Source organism: Podarcis melisellensis (assembly GCF_964234715.1).
Source record: "Podarcis melisellensis genome assembly, chromosome: 6".
Lineage (NCBI taxonomy): Eukaryota > Metazoa > Chordata > Lepidosauria > Squamata > Lacertidae > Podarcis > Podarcis melisellensis.
Window position 1 is genome coordinate 64037471 of NC_138538.1, and position 20008 is coordinate 64057478.

General features: G+C 39.9%; 1 protein-coding gene across 12 annotated transcripts in view; it reads right to left on the reverse strand.

The window, feature by feature from the left end:
- The window catches only part of LRRIQ3 (leucine rich repeats and IQ motif containing 3), a 44319-nt gene that overhangs the window by 19646 nt on the left and 4665 nt on the right, over positions 1-20008 (reverse strand). For 3 of the 12 annotated variants that reach the window (XR_014169261.1, XM_081914647.1, XM_081914644.1), the window contains exons 1-5: positions 19812-19935; positions 15174-15473; positions 14093-14416; positions 12393-12526; positions 4850-5003 (exon numbers count right to left, since the gene is read on the reverse strand). Coding sequence is in view for 11 of the 12 variants with exons in the window: in XM_081914647.1 (XP_081770773.1) it covers positions 4850-5003; positions 12393-12526; positions 14093-14416; positions 15174-15437 (876 nt within the window). In the remaining variant the exon portion in view is untranslated. Of the gene's footprint in view, positions 1-4849; positions 5004-12392; positions 12527-14092; positions 14417-15173; positions 15474-16862; positions 16999-17195; positions 17246-18506; positions 18530-19811; positions 19981-20008 lie in introns of those variants that run through there. The other 9 variants (XM_081914650.1, XM_081914654.1, XM_081914645.1 and 6 more) reach the window with 7 other exon arrangements.

A 20008-nucleotide genomic window follows, 5' to 3' on the forward strand; every position in this document is an offset into this window, starting at 1 on the left:
TTCTGTCCTCTCCCCCATGCTTTTCAACATCTACATGAAGCTGCTGGGAAAGATCATCAGGGGGTTTGGACTGGGTGTTCATCAGTATGCGGATGATACCCAGCTCTACCTCTCTTTCAAATCAGAACCAGTGAAGGCGGTGAAGGTCCTGTGTGAGTGTCTGGAGGCAGTTGGAGGATGGATGGCGGCTAACAGACTGGGGTTGAATCCTGACAAGACATATGTACTGTTTTGGGGGGACAAGAGGTGGGCAGGTGTGGAGGACTCCCTGGTTCTGAATGGGGTAACTTTCCCCCTGAAGGACCAGGTGCGCAGCCTGGGAGTCATTTTGGACTCACAGCTGTCCATGGAGGTGCAGGTCAATTCTGTGTCCAGGGCAGCTGTTTACCAGCTCCATGTGGTACGCAGGCAGAGACCCTACCTGCCCACAGACTGTCACGCCAGAGTAGTGCATGTTCTAGTTATCTCTTGCTTGGACTATTGCAATGCGATCTACATGGGGCTACCTTTGAAGATGCCCCGGCAACTACAACTAATCCAGAATGCGGCAGCTAGACTGTTGACAGGGAGCAGTGCCGAGACCACCGGTCTTCAAAGACCAACATTGGCTCCCGGTACGTTTCCAAGCACATTTCAAAGTGTTGGTGCTGACCTTTAAAGCCCTAAACGGCCTTGCCCGGCTTCGGCTGGGGAGGGCGGGATATAAATAAAATTTTTATTATTATTATTATTATTATTATTATTATTATTATTATTGGTCCAGTATACCTGAAGGAGCGTCTCCACCCCCATCGTTCTGTCCGGACACTGAGGTCCAGCACTGAGGGCCTTCTGACAGTTCCCTCACTGTGAGAAGTGAAGTTACAGGGAACCAGGTAGAGGGCCTTCTTGGTAGTGGCGCCCGCCCTGTGGAACACCCTCCCACCAGATGTCAAAGGAAAAAACAACTATCAGACTTTTAGGAGACATCTGAAGGCAGCCCTGTTTAGGGAAGCCTTTAATATCTGAAGGACTATTGTATTTAATATTATTTGAGCTAATGCAGACTCTTGCAGCTATTATGTACTGCACGGATATTTACTGGAATTCAACATGCATTCACCTACTATGAAATATGTAAAAGGGCTGTCAAATGTCAGTATTTGTACATTACTTGTACAATGTGCCGGTCCTAGACCATTGAGAGGATTTGGTTATACCTATAAAGTTAAATTCATAAGAAATGTTTTGTCTCAATCCAGTGAGACAAATCCATGAGCACAAGCAAGGTGGTTTTTAAAATCTACAAATACTCCACAGAATGGAAACTTCATGAAACATTAGAAAGGCAGACCCAGAATTTAACAAGGCATGGCTGCAAAAACAAAACACCTGTACCCTGGTGCCCACCATGTGTTATGGACTACAAGTCCCATCAGCCCCAGCCAGTATAGCCAATAGTCAAAGATGATGTGAGTTGTAGTCCAAAGCATCTGTGGTCAAGCTAGGTAAGGTAAAGGTACCCCTGCCCGTACGGGCCAGTCGTGTCCGACTCTGGGGTTGTGTGCTCATCTCGCTCTAGAGGCCGTGAGCCGGCGCCGTCCGAAGACACTTCCGGGTCACATGGCCAGCGTGACGAAGCTGCTCTGCACCAGCGCAGCACACGGAAACGCTGTTTACCTTCCCGCTATACAGCGGTACCTATTTATCTACTTGCACTTAAGAGTGCTTTTGAACTGCTAAGTGGGCAGGAGCTGGGACCGAACGATGGGAGCTCACCCCACCGTGGGGATTCGAACCACCGACCATACGATCGGCAAGTCCTAGGCACTGAGGTTTTACCCACAGCACCACCTGCGTCAACGTGGTCAAGCTAACCTCGTCCAATAATGTTGGCATTTGTCTTACCAGCTGAAGCCTGTAAAAGCAACTTCTAGCCCCCAAGGCTAGTGACAAATCTGGATAAAGGACCACCCTAAAGCTCTGAACTAGCTCCTTTGGAGGAAGTGAAAACCCATTCAGAACAGGCGACTGATCAATTTCTCTGACACAAGAATCACTCACCCAAAGATCCCAAGGATTCAAATCAGCTTATTTCTCCTCATCTAGCCCACCTCTGCATCCAGACCCAGTCCAGGGCCTGCACAGTCTCTCCTAATCCAGATGTTATACAGAAATAGAGATGAGTGTGGTGACACCTGGCCCCAAAATTCCCTAATGAATGACTTTAAGTAGGTGTTAAACATTGGAAGATAGAATACCACCCTGCAGCACCCCATGACACAACTGTGCAAATTTTATTGTGAGATTTCTACTAGGGCAAGCTTTTAATAAGAGGAAACTGTCTTCCTCAGTAGCTTAGTGCTTAAGGAAAGACGGGGGGGGGAGCGTGGAGAGCAAATTCCTAACAGAGTTATGGAGAGGCATACTTCTGAATTGTATGCTCACGCAATGATGCCTGCATATTGGAGCCACAGGCCACCATCACACAAAGTGGAAGCAGATGTTGCCCACCCTATCAGAAACCATTTCATGTCAATTTAAAATATATCATTGCAATTCCTAGCGATGGAACAAGCCATTTTCTTTTGTTACATCCACTCTAACACAGATTGCAGCCACATTGCTTTAATAATATTTGCTCTTATTTTTCGGATGTAATTTAGACATATCAATGTTGAAATTCGTTCTGCTAGTTTCTCCAAACAGACTGCTAGTATTTGTTTTGAAAAAGCAAATAAAAGGAAAGAATTAAGACTTAAGAAAATAATATAAAACGCTTGTATATGCTTTTTTTTTAATCGACTTTGTATGATTGCATCTAGTAGTTCAAAACTCTCATTTTGTCTATTTTTTAAAAAATAAATAATTTAAATACAGTATATTTTTTCACTGAGTCCTAATGACTACTAAGCAAACTGCAGTTCACAGACCATCAAATTCCGCAGAAAACCCTTCGCAGAGTATTTAGATTCATTATGCAACATATTTAATCATAGCTGAAAAACATGAAATGATCAAGTATATAGGATTAGATATAAATGTATATTTCCTTACACCAAAAAATTAATTAATTAATTAAAACTCTTTATTTTCAGATTGGTGAGCTGACTTTAATGGTGACCTCAACAAGGTGATTCCAACTTCAAGGGATGCAAGACAGGGATATCTGCTAGCCTCCCTCACTTGTCCCCCTTCAATTTTCATATAAATAATATTACCCCTGATCTTCAAGGCCTCAGCACTTTTCTCCTACAATTCTTAGCCACAAGCTTTATGAGACATTTTCTCAGAGACCTTGAATTATTTTGTGAAAAGGAATTCCTTAGCTTGAGTTATGCTGAAACTAAGATGGTTTGTCTGCTAAAAGTTCACACCTACATAAGTGGAAATAGACTGTATAAATATAGAACAGATTAAGAATTGTAAGTGTCTGAGAATTCAGTTCAATCAGAACTATACATGGTCAGGGCATTTGGATTCCATAAGGCTCTCAACCCTACAAGTAATCATAGCCATATTTACCTTTACTCGCTACTGAGGTGGCAACTTGGTACCCCCTGCACTTAAGATTTTTTTGGGGAAAGTAATCCCACAAGCGGTATATGGTGCAGAAGTGTGGGATTGGGAAGATGCTGTCAAACTGGTTACCCTTCAAAACTGCTTTCTGAGGTCATTATTGGGATCCCATTGTCATGGTGAAATTTGTACAGTAATACCTCATGTTACGTCCGCTTCATGTTACGTTCTTTAAGGTTACGTCCCACAGTGACCCGGAAGTACTGGAAAGGGTTACTTCCGGTTTCGCGCTCGCGCACGCACAGACACGCAAAATGATGTCACGCACATGCACAGAAGCGGCGAATCACAACCAGCATGCGCAGATGCGCCGCTGTGGGTTGCGTTCTTTTCATGTTGCGAACCGGATTCCGGAACGGATCCCACTCGCAACCAGAGGTACCACTGTACTTAATTTGAATCTTCCAGGATTCCCACTGCCTTACCTCTGTACTGGTAAATATAACATCATACACCAGATACAATGTTGCCCAAAACGTGTCATTTGGAGCACATTTCTAATAGATCTGTACAAGGTGTACAGAATTTACAAGTGTAAATTCCTTATAATCAAATATGGACAAATTTCCCAGGGTTCTACTGATTTTCCTTGGATCCACAGAATGTTTCCTGCTGCTAAATGTAAAATGCAGATTCTCTCCTATAGTTTTTGATAGAGCTGCATGCAACTCATGGCCCTGATGGAGAAGGAAAAGGGTGTCTGTCAGTCCAACCCACACCAGGCCAAGCTGGGTACCATCTACCCAGCCTGGATCTGGTTCCAAATTAGTTCAGGGGGAGGGATAATGCTTAATTAATTGTTTAAAACCTCAATTAAACATACAGCAGGCAGGGAGCATGAGGGAAGGAGGCACTGCCTCTCCTTCTCCCCACTCACAACTAAGGGGGTGCAAGTCTGTGGGTTGCTGCATTGCAAGTGGTTTTCCTTCAGCAGCAAGATTGATGCCTCTACAATAATCCTGCAGGATGGTGCTTTAGGCAAGAGGCATCAGGTAAGCGGGAAAGTGGGGCATCATTGGGCTCCTACCATCTCCTGGGACGATGCAGTTTTTGGCCAAGTATGTCTCAGCCTTTCAATAGGGTTTTCCAACATGATGCCTGCCTCTCCTTTCTGCTTGATGCCTAACAGTCCTGGATCACTCTGGACCACCCAACCCGACCTGCAGCGATCCGTAACTATCTCAATCCAACTCAAGCGACACCTAAATCCTGCTGAATATGCCCAGTTTGCCTCGGGAAAATCTGATGCACAACCCTAGCTTCCAAATTAATATATAAATAGCACACTTACCGTGATTCCGGGGGCATGCGTTTTGACCTCCGCACGCTGTTCCATCTTAGTCAAGGCTGTCTGCTTCACATCCCTATCAGATCCTAAAGGTGGTAGCTTTAGTCCACCTCTCATGTAACGTTTATATCGCAGAACATCTTGCATAGGAACTAGGCTGTAAGAAACAAAGGTTTGGCAAATTTATTTTAAGGAGGTGAAAACTCAAAGCAAGGTAGTGATGATAAACACAGCTCTTATTGTGCCTTAATTATTTTTAAGTATTTCCCAAAGCATTATTCATGCTGTTGACAAATAAACCGTGTACGTTGCATCAAAATGTGACTGACAGAACACTGAGATCAAATTCCTTAATTTTAATTTCATCATCTCATTCATCTTCCCAGTATTGGAAGTATGCCCCCACGATCTTTAATGGGGATTTCTCCCAGGTAGGTGTGGATAGGATTGCAATCTCTGTTACTATATGTATATTACTGAATTTGCTGAAACTTGTCACAAATACATGTGATAAATGTGAACAAAATCTCTGATAAAGCCCTGTAGAGACGCTGAAAAAAAGAAGAGGAAAAGTGTGGTTAGCTGTCTAAAATTGAAGAAAAGCTGAAAGGATCACTGTATTCTAGCTTAGCTTAAATTTAATGTGGGTTTTCTCCATCAGGAAACAGGCTATGAGAGTATACATGACTCACAAGAGCACAAAATACTGCTGTACCAAGTTATGATAGCTGAATGCTACTTGCTTGTGAAAGGAAAGGAGGTGGAGTCTGTCACCTTCTTCAAACATGGATTTAGTGGTATGAAGGAGGAGGAGACTACAATTAGGATTATGCCTGAAGATCTATGGACTGGACTATGCAGTTTTAAAGAAGGAATGGGATGTATATTTTCTTTTCTTTTTTAAAAATAATATTTATTGAAGTTTCAACAAAATTACAAAATTACAAAAATAAAAGAAAATAAAACAAAAAATACAAAATACAGAAAAATAGAAACAATTAAAAACAAATCAATTTTTCATTTATCTTATCTTTCATTTGCTTGTTTCTTTGACCTCCTCACACCTCCCTTTTTTGTATTCTAGTTCAGTTAGTTAATTCAGAAAATCCTTTCCATCTTTGTTTTTAATCTTAATAATTTATCTTAATATATTGTAACTTTACATTCTCACCTGTTAACCATCCATTTTTACATACTCCTTTGTAACATTACTGCTAAAACCACATAACTTCTGGGATTTATATTTTCAAACATATCTCAGCAAAGCACATTTTACTATGATCAGAGAGAATAAGAGTGCAGTCTTATGCATGTTTACTCTAAAGTCAGTCTCACTAAATTCAATGGGTCTTATTCTCAAGAATGTGTGCACTAAATTGCAGGCTGAATTTAAAAAATACTGCTGTTCTCTCCTAAGCATACTATGTGACAATGAAAACATCAGTTCTAACTGTGACTGGAGTACCCTGGGAAAATAATTCGCTGTGATTAACGCTAGGTATGTCAATCAAAATGAAAGGTCCCTACATATCTCTACACACATCGCCTCTCAAGCTCAAAGCTGGACATTTTGCCAGTCAGATTGGTTTCACTTTATCAGAGAGAAAAAAGATGGTCATGCATTTTCTGGACAGAGAAGGCTACAGAGTGACTCAGAAACTTATGAAGTCTTGGTGCCTGTGGGGCAGCTCAGTCGGTGGAGCATGAGACTCTTAAACTCAAGTAGAGTTGCCTGGTGGGGGTAGGAGCAAAGTTCTTGAGCTTTTTTCAGTTCTGCTCAAAGTTGTTGAGCTTTCCTCCCAGACATTTAAGTGATTTCTGCCCGGGCACTATTTCCGACGGCCGAATCTCCTCTATGTCTGGGAAATTCTGAACACATGGTGACCCTAACTCAAGTTCATGGGTTCAAGCCCTGTGTTGGGCAAAAGATTCTTGCACTGCATGGGGTTGGACTAGAAGACCCTTATGGTCCCTTCCAACTCCATGGTTTTAAAACAAAAATGGGGGTAAATCTTAGGGAAAACAATTTGAAAATGATCTTCAAAGTTCATGGAGCTGGTCAAGGGAATTACTTAACAACTAGAAAGAGTTAAGCATATAATTTTTATAATGTAACATACAGTCCCTTTTAAAAAAGATTGACAAAACATTATCCACAGAGGGCTTCATATTAACATAATAATGAAATTATTTTGAAGACATTGGAGAGGCACTGACATTTTTAGTATTATATACTAGAGGCTATTAATAACCTGTAAAATGCATAAGCATGAAGGAGAAATATGTAAGGTGTATGCTCTGAACATCTATTAGCAGAATGCAACTATGCTATGATGTGTTTAGGCATTAAGAAGACTTAATCTCTTCCTGAAAAATTATTAAGTCTTTGTAGCCCCTTCTTAGCATTTTCTTTCTAGAATACTAAGAAGCTTGTGCATAAAATTCTGAAAAGCAAGTACACATGCAAGTTCTTTTGCAAATGACTTTTATAAGTCCTGCATCCAATCCAAACTCTACATTTTTATGTTAGCCAGTTAAATCAATGTTGAAACCTTTGAGATTCACTTCTCCTCCAGCCTTCAATATGGGAACAATAATATATAAACAACAATTTACAGGGCTGCTGAAAAGTGTGTGAAGTGTTTTGAACACTCTAAATACTATGTATTGTTATTTATTATAGCTCTCAACTTCATTCTTAGCTAGTTGATATAGAATTGAGTAACTTGAGATGATGCTTGAACTTATTCTGATGGATATCACAGTGTACTGAGAGTCAATTTTCAAATGTCCTTTCCCATCACTTATTTATTTAACCTTAGCCCAAGGGCTAGCGAGTAGTATCAGAAACTTTTACTTAGAGAAGACCCCTGACAGGGTCATAATAATCTAACAGCTATACATCTTCTAAGGAGTCTTCTGCAGCCAAGCTCCAATGGACTCAAATGAAACTACTGCTATTCCTGAAAAGCTAGTTTTCACAAATTAGTAGAGTTTATAAGAGTATTCCACTATCATATGTGCCAAAAAGATCCAGCTTATAAGAAATTGTTACTTGGATCTTAAAACACTTGTTTTGGTGTTTATGCCTGCAAAGCCATTGAAATCTTCCTAACATCCCACTGTTGAAAGACATTCAAGTTTGTATTTCTATTAAACCTTTCAACAGCACACAGGTTTTCTGTGGATGCATACCATGGTGCCAATATGTAAAGGCATGCATTTTATGTTTCATATTCGGCGCACTCTCTCTTCAAAATACATTTGGCTCAGAGAAGACACATTTTGTAGACTTTTCATTAGTTGAAAAAAAAGGAAAATCGTCACTTCCCCAAAGAAAACTTGACCTGTCTGCCAAAATGATGCAGAGTCTGTCACTCTTCATCAGAGTAACAGCTTGACAAGATTATCTTTAAAGTAGCTTTCACTTTTCATGCCAAATGGTTGTGTGTATCAAAACAAAGATGGCTGTCAATATTCAGTGTTGCTTTAAGCGACAAGATATGTAGATAGATAGCACAAATACATAGACCTCAGGTGTGCTCTGAGTCTCCAAAGAAGAAAAACAAACAAAACTTTAGAACTACAGAGATGCTACAGTGCTAAGCAGTGCTGTCCCACAATAGGACATATTTCCCTTTGTCCCCATCACAGCATTTCTAATTCTCCCTTTGCTCTACTGTTTTTCTCTTCCAACCAATCAGTCCTCTTCCATAACTACCACTGCTTCTTCACTTCCTCCTACTGGCCAGTTTAAAGGCCCCTAGGGATTATCATAGTCCTACCATTACTTTTCCCTCCTTCTCTGAGGAGGAGTTCCAGCATGTGTCAGTCCTTGCATGTGACTGAAAGTGGGAGGAAATGAGATTCAAGAGACTGCTCCTACAGAATAGCCTTACAGTGGACTTCATCATTCACTTCCTCGATCAGCCAAGAAACGGCTCTTGAACTGCTCAAATGAGCTACCTGCAGCTCCTGAGCTAGTTGGGCTTTTCAGTCCGTACAAATGACCAGTCAACCCAACATGGTATGAGAATCATTGATCTAAACTGACAACCTTTCAATTGCTACTCAGCACAAGATGCTGGAATTGATGGAGAGTGTTTTGACAGATGTGGTTTGCTTGCTTGCTGAATGCTTCACAGAACACCATCTGTGTACAAATAATACAAAGGCACAAGTCAGTGCTTTTCATCTTAGAAATTATGATGCTAAGCATGAATTTAACATCATCTGGTGTGGGGTGTAGTGCACCCACGACATGAATGCAGAATACCCTGGAGAATATACTTTCTTTCAGATATCACACTGAAAAGACCAAAGAAAACTTTTAACATCTGAAATATCTCCGTTAGTCATTCACATCACTTAGGCACGTGCATTTACAGCAACAAAGTCCGTGAACTTTTACTATGCATATTGTTCCCCATCATGTATACTAATGCACTTCTGCTGCAGCCACTCTAGGTAGCATAATACTTCTAAAAGTTTCACTTCCAGCAGAAGTTTGGGGTGTGTGTTTGCACATACAATGGAGAACACCAAGCATATTAAGAACCTAAGTCTTGTCATGGCAAGCACACGTACAAAGGTGTCCTCAGCTCCAGTTTTGCTAGTATTTTGCTGCTCTCTTCCCTGGACATGTTTGTGCAATTTGGCAACTATGCTCACAGAAGCTGAATACTGGATTTAATAAGGTAGCATAAATTCTTAAATTCCTTGATTGAAACATTATGTGAAAAGATTGCAAGTGCACAGTAGTGTGTGTATCATAAAGAGATTGAGCACAGTCATATTTGAGGGGGGAAATCCCTCAGCCACCTTAAACAGTTAAGTTAGTTACAGTCCACACCATTTCAGATTTTAAAGAATATTCTTTGTCTCTCTAGAAATCAAGAGAATTTGCCACCCAGTGAAAAGTGTTCATTTCAAAGAAAATGTGGCCCTGATTGGTCCAACACTAGAACTCTGCTAGTTCACAGCGTCGGCACAACGTCTACAACAGCAACAGGGAAAACCAAACGGCAATTGTTCTCCAGCTGTTATTAAAGAGTAAAATTTGAGAATAAGAACAAATGCAACCTGTAACAAACACTTGCAGCGTGGAGTGTTAACTTTTCCAATCAATCACTATACACTAGCAGTACAGTGGTATCTCGGTTTAAGAACAGTCCTGTTTAAGAATGATTTGGTTTACAAACTCTGCAAAACCGGAAGTAGTGCCCCAGTTTGAGAACTTTACCGAATGGAATCCAAATGGTGGAAGGGCACCGGCAGCGGGAGGCCTCATTAGGGAAAGCGCGCCTCAGTTTAAGAACAGCTTCAGTTTAAGAACGGACTTCCGGAACGGATTAAGTTCGTAAACCGAGGTACCACTGTATAAGCTTTTACAGTATGTATTGCTGCAGCTTACACATGTTCAAAATGTGAAATTTTAAAGTGAAATCTATTGCTGTTATTCCACTAGCTGTTGACCCAGTGGAGGCATCAGTTGATGTAAGAGAAGGGGACGTAAATTCTGCCCATTCTTCCTTCTACCTGTGACCCTAAAATCTTTTACAAAGTATTGGGGGATCCTGCAGAACAGCCTGTGATGGGGAAGGGAGCTGCAATGTGCTCCATACAGCAATATTACAACATCTAATAGGATCCTTAAAATTCTGTGTGTAGACTACATAAAAGGAAAAAAGTTAATGCCAGTGACACTTATTTCTGGAATATTATAGAGTGCAGCTATTCAGCTCTGACAAAATTGTCTAAATGATCAATTGTTTCTGTGCATATGTTAATCTACGCTTTAGCTGTAGAATGCCACTGTTGATTAATTCTATATTTATTTGCCTTTGATGCCTTGCTATGTGTTTATAATCTGTTTTGCAATGTCCTATATATGTTTCCTCACACCGAATATCACTTTCATGCACACATCTGAATGACAGCATATTTTTTTAATAATTAGAGGTTATAAAAATGGGAACCACTACAAGCTTGTGATAATTAGATGAAATAAACCCTCCATGATGGGAAAAACATTTTTTCAAAAGCTTTTCATATTCCAAAATTGTCACACAATCCAAGTGTTTGCAATAATGTACGATATTCTTACAACGTTCAGTGACAACATTTAAGCTATTATGGAAGACTGTGAAGGCAATGGCGTGTTAAGTTATCAAATACTGTGCAAATATTTAAGGTTCAATAACATTTTTTTTTCATTCAAGGGGAATAAAGAGTCAGGAGTTTCTGCTGCTTTTGCAACACCACAAAGTTAAAAAACAGAAGGCACAAAATGTTTTAGATTACCTATAGCCTGCTTCTGTCCACACAGTTCCAAATAATATAGTGGCCAAACAGAAACTAATGAAATAGAAACTAATGAACAAAAACTTATGTTTCTAGAATATCTACTTCTCACAGGCCCATATAAGAACAGCGTAAATAATTGGGCCTGATGAACATTTACTGTTCCCAATCCTAATCCTGCGGAAAGCCATCTAATTAGATTTTAATTTGATCCTGACTTGTTTTTTAGGAGGTAATTTAATTATGGTTTGATTTTATACCAATGTTATATATTTGATGTTAGCCACCCTGAGCCCAGTCTTGGCCAGGAAGAGCGGGATACAAATAAAAGTTTATTATTATTAAAATGACTTGAAAAATTACTAAAAATTATGTTGTGAGTTTCCATGGATTCCGGCTCCAGTGTCAGTATTACTATCACAACCAGGAGCCAGAATTTATAAGAACTTACAAGATATAATTGGAACTTAGGCCTATGTAGAAAACAGAGTACCTGCTATGCTCAAGGCTCAGCATCACATAGGAAGCTCTGTATAAATATAAATGCATTTTTTATCCCTACATACACTTACAGCCAAGAACTCTGTACAATATGTCTTTCCCATCTGAAAAACAAAGATCAGTTTATACAATGAAAGGTCCAGTGTTCAGACCAGAAGCCAAATATATTAAGACAAAAAGGGGTTAGAATGCTGTCATATATACCAAACGCTTTCCCAGCTCGATGTCACAAACTGTATCGGTCCACCAGCAAGAAGACATTACTTCTGTGTTGTAGCAAGAAGACTGCTGCAAATGTTTAGAATCAGAGTGGCAGTGGATTTTTTTATGACATAACCCCCAGATATACTGGATGCAATAGTCCAAAAACTATTAAAATTAGTGTATGCTTTGCCATGGGTCTTTTAATGAGAAGAGGATTGCACACTCTTGCTCCCCAAATTACTGAAATAATGCATGACTGAGAAACCACTTGACAGATCAAGGAAGCAGCAACTCTGCCCCTTTAGTTATGAGCCATCTGCTGAACAGTTTCCCTACGTACAGCATTTTTAAAATTAAACTGTCCCAACATATAACTACACCCAAACATCCATTTCGAGAAAGCTTGTAATGTCTGCTATGTTGCATTGCAGACATATTTATTTGTGTACAGTAAGATGGCTGAAAGGTCAGCTTAAATTAGCTACTCTGCCCTGCATGAAAACAGCTCCTGATTAAAACTAAGCAAAAATAGACTTACCACAATACTTTTCTAATTAAATATCCTCTTATCCATTTCTGAATAATCAAGACTGGTGAATGAAAAGATAGGATGTAATTGATTTTGGAAATTATCTTTTTTACCATTTCCATTTCTTCCTGAAATGTAGTTTCCTACAAACAACAAATAATGAGGATTTTCTGTAAACATACATGAAAACGTATTTCCCCCCAAAAAATAAACAAATCATGCACTTTTCTAATTTTATGTTATGGATCAGGCATACTGGCCAACACTTGCCCCCTTAGTTTTCACCAGTAAATATTATATTTCATACCTGATAAGGAACTGTCTTTATTTGAAGCTTGGTAATTGAGATCACAAAAGATCATAAATCCCCCTATGACTGGATCGGACAGAAACAGCATTCATCCTTTCTGGAGAGTTCTCCACACCCCCGCTTTACATTTAGTAGTTAGCCAGTGAGGACAAGCATCACATTGCTGCCCCTACCAGCAGAAAAGCAGACCGGGGGCAGGGATAATCATGTGACGGGTGCTGTCAGGGCTAAAGCTTCTAAATGTTACAGTAGAATCATAGAATTGTGGAGTTGGAGTCATCTAGTCCAGGCATCCCCAAACTCGGCCCTCCAGATGTTTTGGGACTACAATTCCCATCATCCCTGACCACTGGTCCTGTTAGCTAGAGATGATGGGAGTTGTAGTCCAAAACCATCTGGAGGGCCGAGTCTGGGGAGGCCTGATCTAGTCCAATCCCCTGTAGGGATGCTATTCTGGGCCCCAGTTTAATACTCTCCATTTCTATCAGTTCTCTCACTCAGGTTTCTTACCTGTGAACCGGGTCTGATTTACCAGGACCAAAGGACCCAGAAAGGGGTCCTAGAAGCAGATCTTACCATTCAAAGCACATCAGTCCAAGCATATTTCTTTTGTAAACTAAGTGGTTTCAGCCAGCCTTGCATTTAACAACTTGCCTGGTATCCACAGGTGAGTAGGAATTCCATACAGGTGAGTGAGCATCATTCCTCCTCCACCAGTTGGATTTGTTTCCATTCTGGCTACAGAGGAAGGGAAGACAATTCTCTTGCCTCTGTCCCTTCCCCGCCAGCCTGTTTTGCAGAAGGCATTTCATTTTTGCTAGTCTGAAACAAAGCTAACTTCATGTATTTCCATGCCAGATGTTAAAGAGGGGGCTCTTTTGAAGCCAGAACCGAGGCACATGCTACTAGCATCTTAGTAGGCTAGTAAAAAGAAAAATGCAGCCTAGTCACATTTTGTAGGTATATTTTCAATGTTGGCTTCAATGAAGGAAGGCAATGTTTTTACATTTGGAACATTTCACTGAGCCAAGGAAAGAATCAAAATTGTGTAACTAAACAAAGACATGAATTCTAGTCCTAGCACCTGTGAATCCATTGTTTCTCCCATCTCTAAATGTTTCTGTTAATTCAAAACAGATAAAAATTCAGATGCTTTAAATTTATGAAAACATTCATTATTTTTAGGATTATCTGATGAACAATAATTGTAACTGCAAGCCATGATGATTTGCCACAATAATGAATACTTGCACACAGGGTTCCTGGCAGGCAAAGAACTTGGAATGCTCCATTGGGCTTGCTGGATTTCAGCTAATGGCTACAGATTATGATGACATAGTTGAAGCTTACTATTCCTATGAAGGCATGTCTTAAAACAAACAACAACTAGATAACTTACCTTTCCAGAAGTAGGGCAAAAATCAATATAAAAGCTAGGTGTAAAGGGTTTATATTTTTCAGGAAGCCTCCAGTCTTCTATTATTTCCTCATCAGAAATAACATAGTAGTCCAGTGCCTTGAGTGAAAAGATGCTGTTAACAACAATATGCCTATATGCGATTTTCAGGCACAGGGGAGTGTTGAACAAGGTGAGAGCGATCAGATTAGGGCAGAAAGATAACGAATGCACATCTTCCAGTGCTGAAATGCTGTTATTATGAAGATACAGAAGTTGCAGTCCTGCCATGTTTACCCAAAACATTGGGCCCGGAAGCTCTTCTATCTGAAACAGAATTGAAACACAATTTTGAAAGAAAGGAGAAAAAGGTAAATACATAGTGGAAAATGTAGTGTAAGTAACCTGTCAAACCAAAATTGCTTCCTCAGCCAAGGAAGTCAATGATCATCTGCATATGTTTATTTATATATCAAAGACAACACTCCCGGTCCCGAGATGCATGTGTGCTATGATGTGTGATTGAGATTCCCCCATTCACTTCAATAGGAGGGAGCAACGCAGTATCCTTTGGAGCAAGAGAACATGAGAATCTAAACTGAGTGCTTCAAAAGTAAAAGGTAAAATTCCAGCCTTCAGGGGGGGGAAATGTTGTGGAAAATAAACAAACACTCCAAGTGGAAACTGGAATACTTTTCCCACGCGACTCCCACCATCATGAAAATGCTGACATCATTTCGGGCTCTTAATATCAACATTTCAGGATACAACTTATAGTTCTTCAGACAGCTAATTTCATACATTAGGTATTGTGAGAAATACAATTTTGGCAATGTTGAGAAGGCCACATTTCTATTGCAATAATGACCGGAAGAAACAGAGGATGTGGGGTTTAGCTCTCTCGCCAGCTCCACCTCTCACAGACAAACAAACACTCTCTATTGTTAGAATCAAAAATACTAAATGGTGGAAGCTCCTGCAGCATAAATTAAACCTACACCAAGAACCTACAGGAACAAATACAAAAACTGGCTAGTTTCCCCAAACCATACTTTGTATGTTAATTTTTAAAAAATTTGCTCACCTGGTTGTTATGAAGATCCAGTTTAATTAAATTAGTGCAAGACTCAAGTGCATCAATATTCACAATGAAATTTCCAGACAAATCACATATTTTAAGTGAAACGCAATACTGCATCTCTTTTAGATTGCATAAATACTGAGTGCGTATCCTGACCATAACGAGATTTCTCAGCTTCTTTGCATCTTTTTGATCGGCGGTTTGCCCATATTGGAGTAGCAGACTTTCAGAAGCAGAGACAAGGTATTTTGTAAATTCCTCCTCCATGGTTGTTGATCCTTTTACAGTTTATCCATGAGATATCTAAGGGGGGAGGGAGATTACACAGTAGGTTCCATTTATTCAGCTTTCAAAAGAAAAACTTCAAGTACCCTAAGGAAATATCCAGCTGGTTGTGACAACACCCCCTGCTCTATTAAAGGACTAACAGCGACAGGGAAGGCAGGCGGGAAGAAAGAAAACTAACAGACTATTTGAAAACATGTAAGCAAGTGCAAAAATTCTGCTGTTTTTTCCATGTTATCACAATAACAGAAAACACTAAGGAACTGTGTCAATAAAAATGGATAATGTAATGAAAACAAAAACAGTGTACCTATAAGCTGGAAAGCATAGAGGCAAACACAATGAATTGTACTCTAGGTCAAAGTGTTTTCTAGAAACAGTGCAAGACCTTTATATTCAAGGGAAAAAACAATTAGGGACTAGTCATCAACAAGATCTTTTGTTTGTTCAATGAAAGTGCCATTTAAACATTTATTGTTATGATGTTTAACTGAATCTCCAAGTATAGGATAAGTGTGTGTGTGTGTGTGTGTGTGTGTACAGAGATGTACACACACATAAACACATATGGAGAAAGAAAGACTAAAGTGGAATTGGAGTCAACATACAGGTATGCACTACTAATGCGATTTGCTTATGATGTGACTTATCAGTGAAAACTGCTTGATCAACATGACATATTCCCTTGTCTCCAATGCTGCTCCCCATCACCTGACTGTAAAAGTACATCCTTCCTCCAATTCGGCTGCTACTCAGGGATATCAGCCATTTCCTGCAGCATAACTTTGGCCAATGATAGAAAATCTGCAATATCTACACTGAACTAGTAGCTTCTTAAAGCTCAAGATGGCTATTCCATCTCCTTCAGAGAATACTCCCATCATGCATTAAAAGGTAAATGAGTATGTAACAGAACCACAAGTTCAGTAGAAAGCAGCCTGAATTTTCTACTGGGGTTGGAGTTGATCAAATCCCTGATCAGGGGAAAGCTGGGGAAAATAAGCTACACTATAGATTGAAATTTAGCTGCTTTTAGTATGTATGTTGAAAATAGTAATAAAAAAATACTTTTAAAAAACTATCTTGTACAATGAGTACCATTACTGAACTGGCTAAGGAATGAAAAACAGATACCTGTACCCTATAATCCAAGCTATATTTGTGCCGGCAAAATTCCACTGAGGTCACTGGAGATCTGCCAGAAAACTAATTTATGATTTCTTCAGCCTTAACTGAGCAAGAGATAAATTAAATGAGGCTATATTTTAAATTAATTTTTGGAGACGCACCTCATATAAGTCTGCTTTGTCATGGTTTAAAGAGATGTCAAATTAATATTTACTGGATTAGTGAAGAAATTTCAGAAATATATTACTTTTATTTTTAAAGTAAGGAGACCATCAGCACCTTTAATTTCTGCCCTTATTTTAAGGGATGGATAAAGTAGTCTTTTTGTTAGGACCAAAACCAGGGCTTCATGTACTTTTTGTGTGATTTCATACAGAGGCTTCTGCCTTATTTTTAAGACTTCTTTTATTGCAGGATTTGTGCATGGTGAGACCATATCAGAGGGCACGACTGCTTCATTTCCTTTCATTTGCACTTTGTACTTTTATAATCCACCGAAGACTAGATTTGATCCAACTCTTAAAATTAAAAAGAAAGAATAGAGCAAAAGTATCTGACAGGAGCAACAACATTATAAAATGAGCAATGATATAAAAAGAGATCTCCACACACATTTATACCTCAAGAAGATCTCAGTGAATATCAAGATTACCAACACATCCCTGCAAGGACATTTCACTTGCATCAAATAAAACGAACTCATATGCTCGCATAGCACTTAGTACTGAAAATGCTTGTGGAGACATGAAAATATATAAGCCAGTTTAGCAGAACAAACAAGCCAGGTAGAACGTGGCTCGTGGCTCATTTTTCCTTTGGCCGTTTGTAAAAAAAGAAAGAATATAACGGAGCCCATTTGCTAGAAAGGAGTCAAACCAACTGACCAATGGCAAATATGTAAAGGAAGAAATGGTTTTAAAAGCATTTTCAAGAGCCAACCTAAGAAGAACCTGCTAGATCAGGCCTGTGGTCCATTTAGTACAGCATCTTGTTCTCTCAGTGGCAACCTAAATACCTATGAGAAGCCTGTCCCCTCTTGTGGTTTCCAGCAAGGGGTGTTCAGAAGCACACTGCTTTCAACACGGAAGGCAAAACATAGCTGGTAGCTGCTGAAAGCCTTACCCTCCATGAATTTGTTTAGTCCTCTTTTAAAGCCACCTGTCACTATTCCTAGATGGACAGAGGAAGCAGTCGCCTCCAGGCAACTCAACATTGCTGCTGTTTACAGTGAGTGGCCTTCTTCACCACTGTGAACCCTGAAAAGACCTGATCCCTGTTTTCTGCCTGACCCATTTCCACTCAGCCTGGGACGGCATAGCTTCTGAAGACATAGGCTGCTCCTGCTGCTGAAGGGGCCTAGAATGCATTTCAAAGTTTAGAGAAATGTTAATATGGATGTTTTTGTTAACTTGCAAATGCGGATGTGAAATACTGCATTTATGGAATGTAGTTTATATATTTATGACTGTGTTTGTTTTGATTTGTTGACTGTTTTTGTTAGCTGCTTTGAAATTATTTGGAAAAGGAGTGTGCAAGTAAATGTGATGATTTATCAGTAGCAATAGAGATGACTCCTGTGGACCTTTAAATTCTAGATTTAAACCACTTCTTCCTTTACAGACTTGCCACTGAACCATTAGTTTTTCCAACCCATCAGGGCTTCCCTCATCACCAAGAGCCATATTCTGTGTGGCCTGTATGCGAAGTCCTTTACCTCCCAGAGGGGGCTATTTCTCCTGCGTTCAGCATCATGTTTCCTCTTTGTTACCCCATCGCTAAAACAAGTATAATCTCGTTTGCCATTGTGTTGCATAATGATTGCTTAAAGCAAGAAGAGTATCAGTCTTTAAATAAGCAAACTATGTATTTCAGGGGTGCGAGAAAATAATAATAAAACCGTCACCCTTAGCTGCTACCCCTCACCTATGGAATCACTATTCCACTGTCACTGAACAGAACTTCACACATACACATGATGGCAAGTTGCGATTCCTGGCTTTGGGGGAGGGGTGTTGTTGCTGTTAAAATTAGAATATTATTACTAGTAATATTGTCATTATCAGTTAGAATTATTTTCTACCCTTCACCAGGGTATATTACCATATTTTTTTAAAAAATACAACATTAAAATAAATTTTAAAAAATTACAGAATACGGTAGGTCCTAAAATATATATCTCGAGTGTCAAAGCCCAGGGTAAAGAGGTGAATGTGCTGAAAACTGCATAAGAAAATTGCAAGAAGCAATTGCAAGAGTCTATAAATATCAGCTTGGCTTCCTAGCCAAGCCTCTGTCCCTCTTGGTACTAACTTCATCCCCATCTTTGATAAGCAGAGGGCTTGGGGAAGAGACATGCGCAAGAATGAGCATAAGGAACCGTGGAAATGCTCACGGCTTTTCCCCTTCAGGAAGTTTTTCAGGACATGTTTTTTTCTTCCCTGTTTCTATTCCTGTAATGGGGGCGGGGGGGCAGGAATCCCACATCTACCTTCTGTGATCTCAAAAGCACAAAGGGTTTGAGGAAGAAGCGCCAGGAGAATGCCACCTCTTTCTTTTCTTAGTCAAGCTAGTGGATGAGTGAGAGCCTTTCTGAGTGTCCTGTGGGTCTCTCTTGCCAGAGGGCAATAGGCAGTTACCCATGGAAGGGAGGTAAGCGGCTGTGACATTGCATTAATATTACAATCATGTGCACCGTCGCACAGAAGTACAGTTCTTAGCATAAGGAACAATCTTTTGGAAATTTGGATAAAGAAAAGCATTGATCTGGATCATGTACAACATCAAGCCAGGCTTGGGCATAGCAAGCCTCATGATTACATGCTCCCCTATTCTTCTCCCTCTCAGTTTTATTTATTTAGCACACAAATCCACACCTCACACTTTTTTCATTCAATTCCCAGGACAGCTTACAAAATTCGAAAACACAACATTACAAACTAAAAACATACCCTAAACATAAAATATACCAGCCAACAGATCAAATCAAATTAAGAGGCCTGATAAAGTAAAATAAAGAAGTATTTGCCTGGCACCAAAATGACATCAAAATATGTGCCGGGAGAATCTCCCCACTGAAAGCATTCCAGAATCTCTTTTCTCCATCTGGCCAATTAGCTACTTCAACTTCCATGCAAACCATAGTTCGTTGTTAAATTAGAACTAGCAGACTATGGGTTGCACTCAGCTACAGACCAGAATGGTAATGAATCTGAAATGTGATTTCCACACTTAGCTTGGATGTAACGGCAGACTATGAGACCAACTTGCATCAAACCATTGCACTGTATTACACCTGTACCAAGCCCATATGGGGTTCCAGATGTGCTGTCCTGCCCTGTTCCTCAGACCAAGCCTCTTGCCTGGCTTCTTCTTCCCACCTGACTGCTTCTCCCTTCAGCACCCAACTGTCACCTTCTCCCAGCATT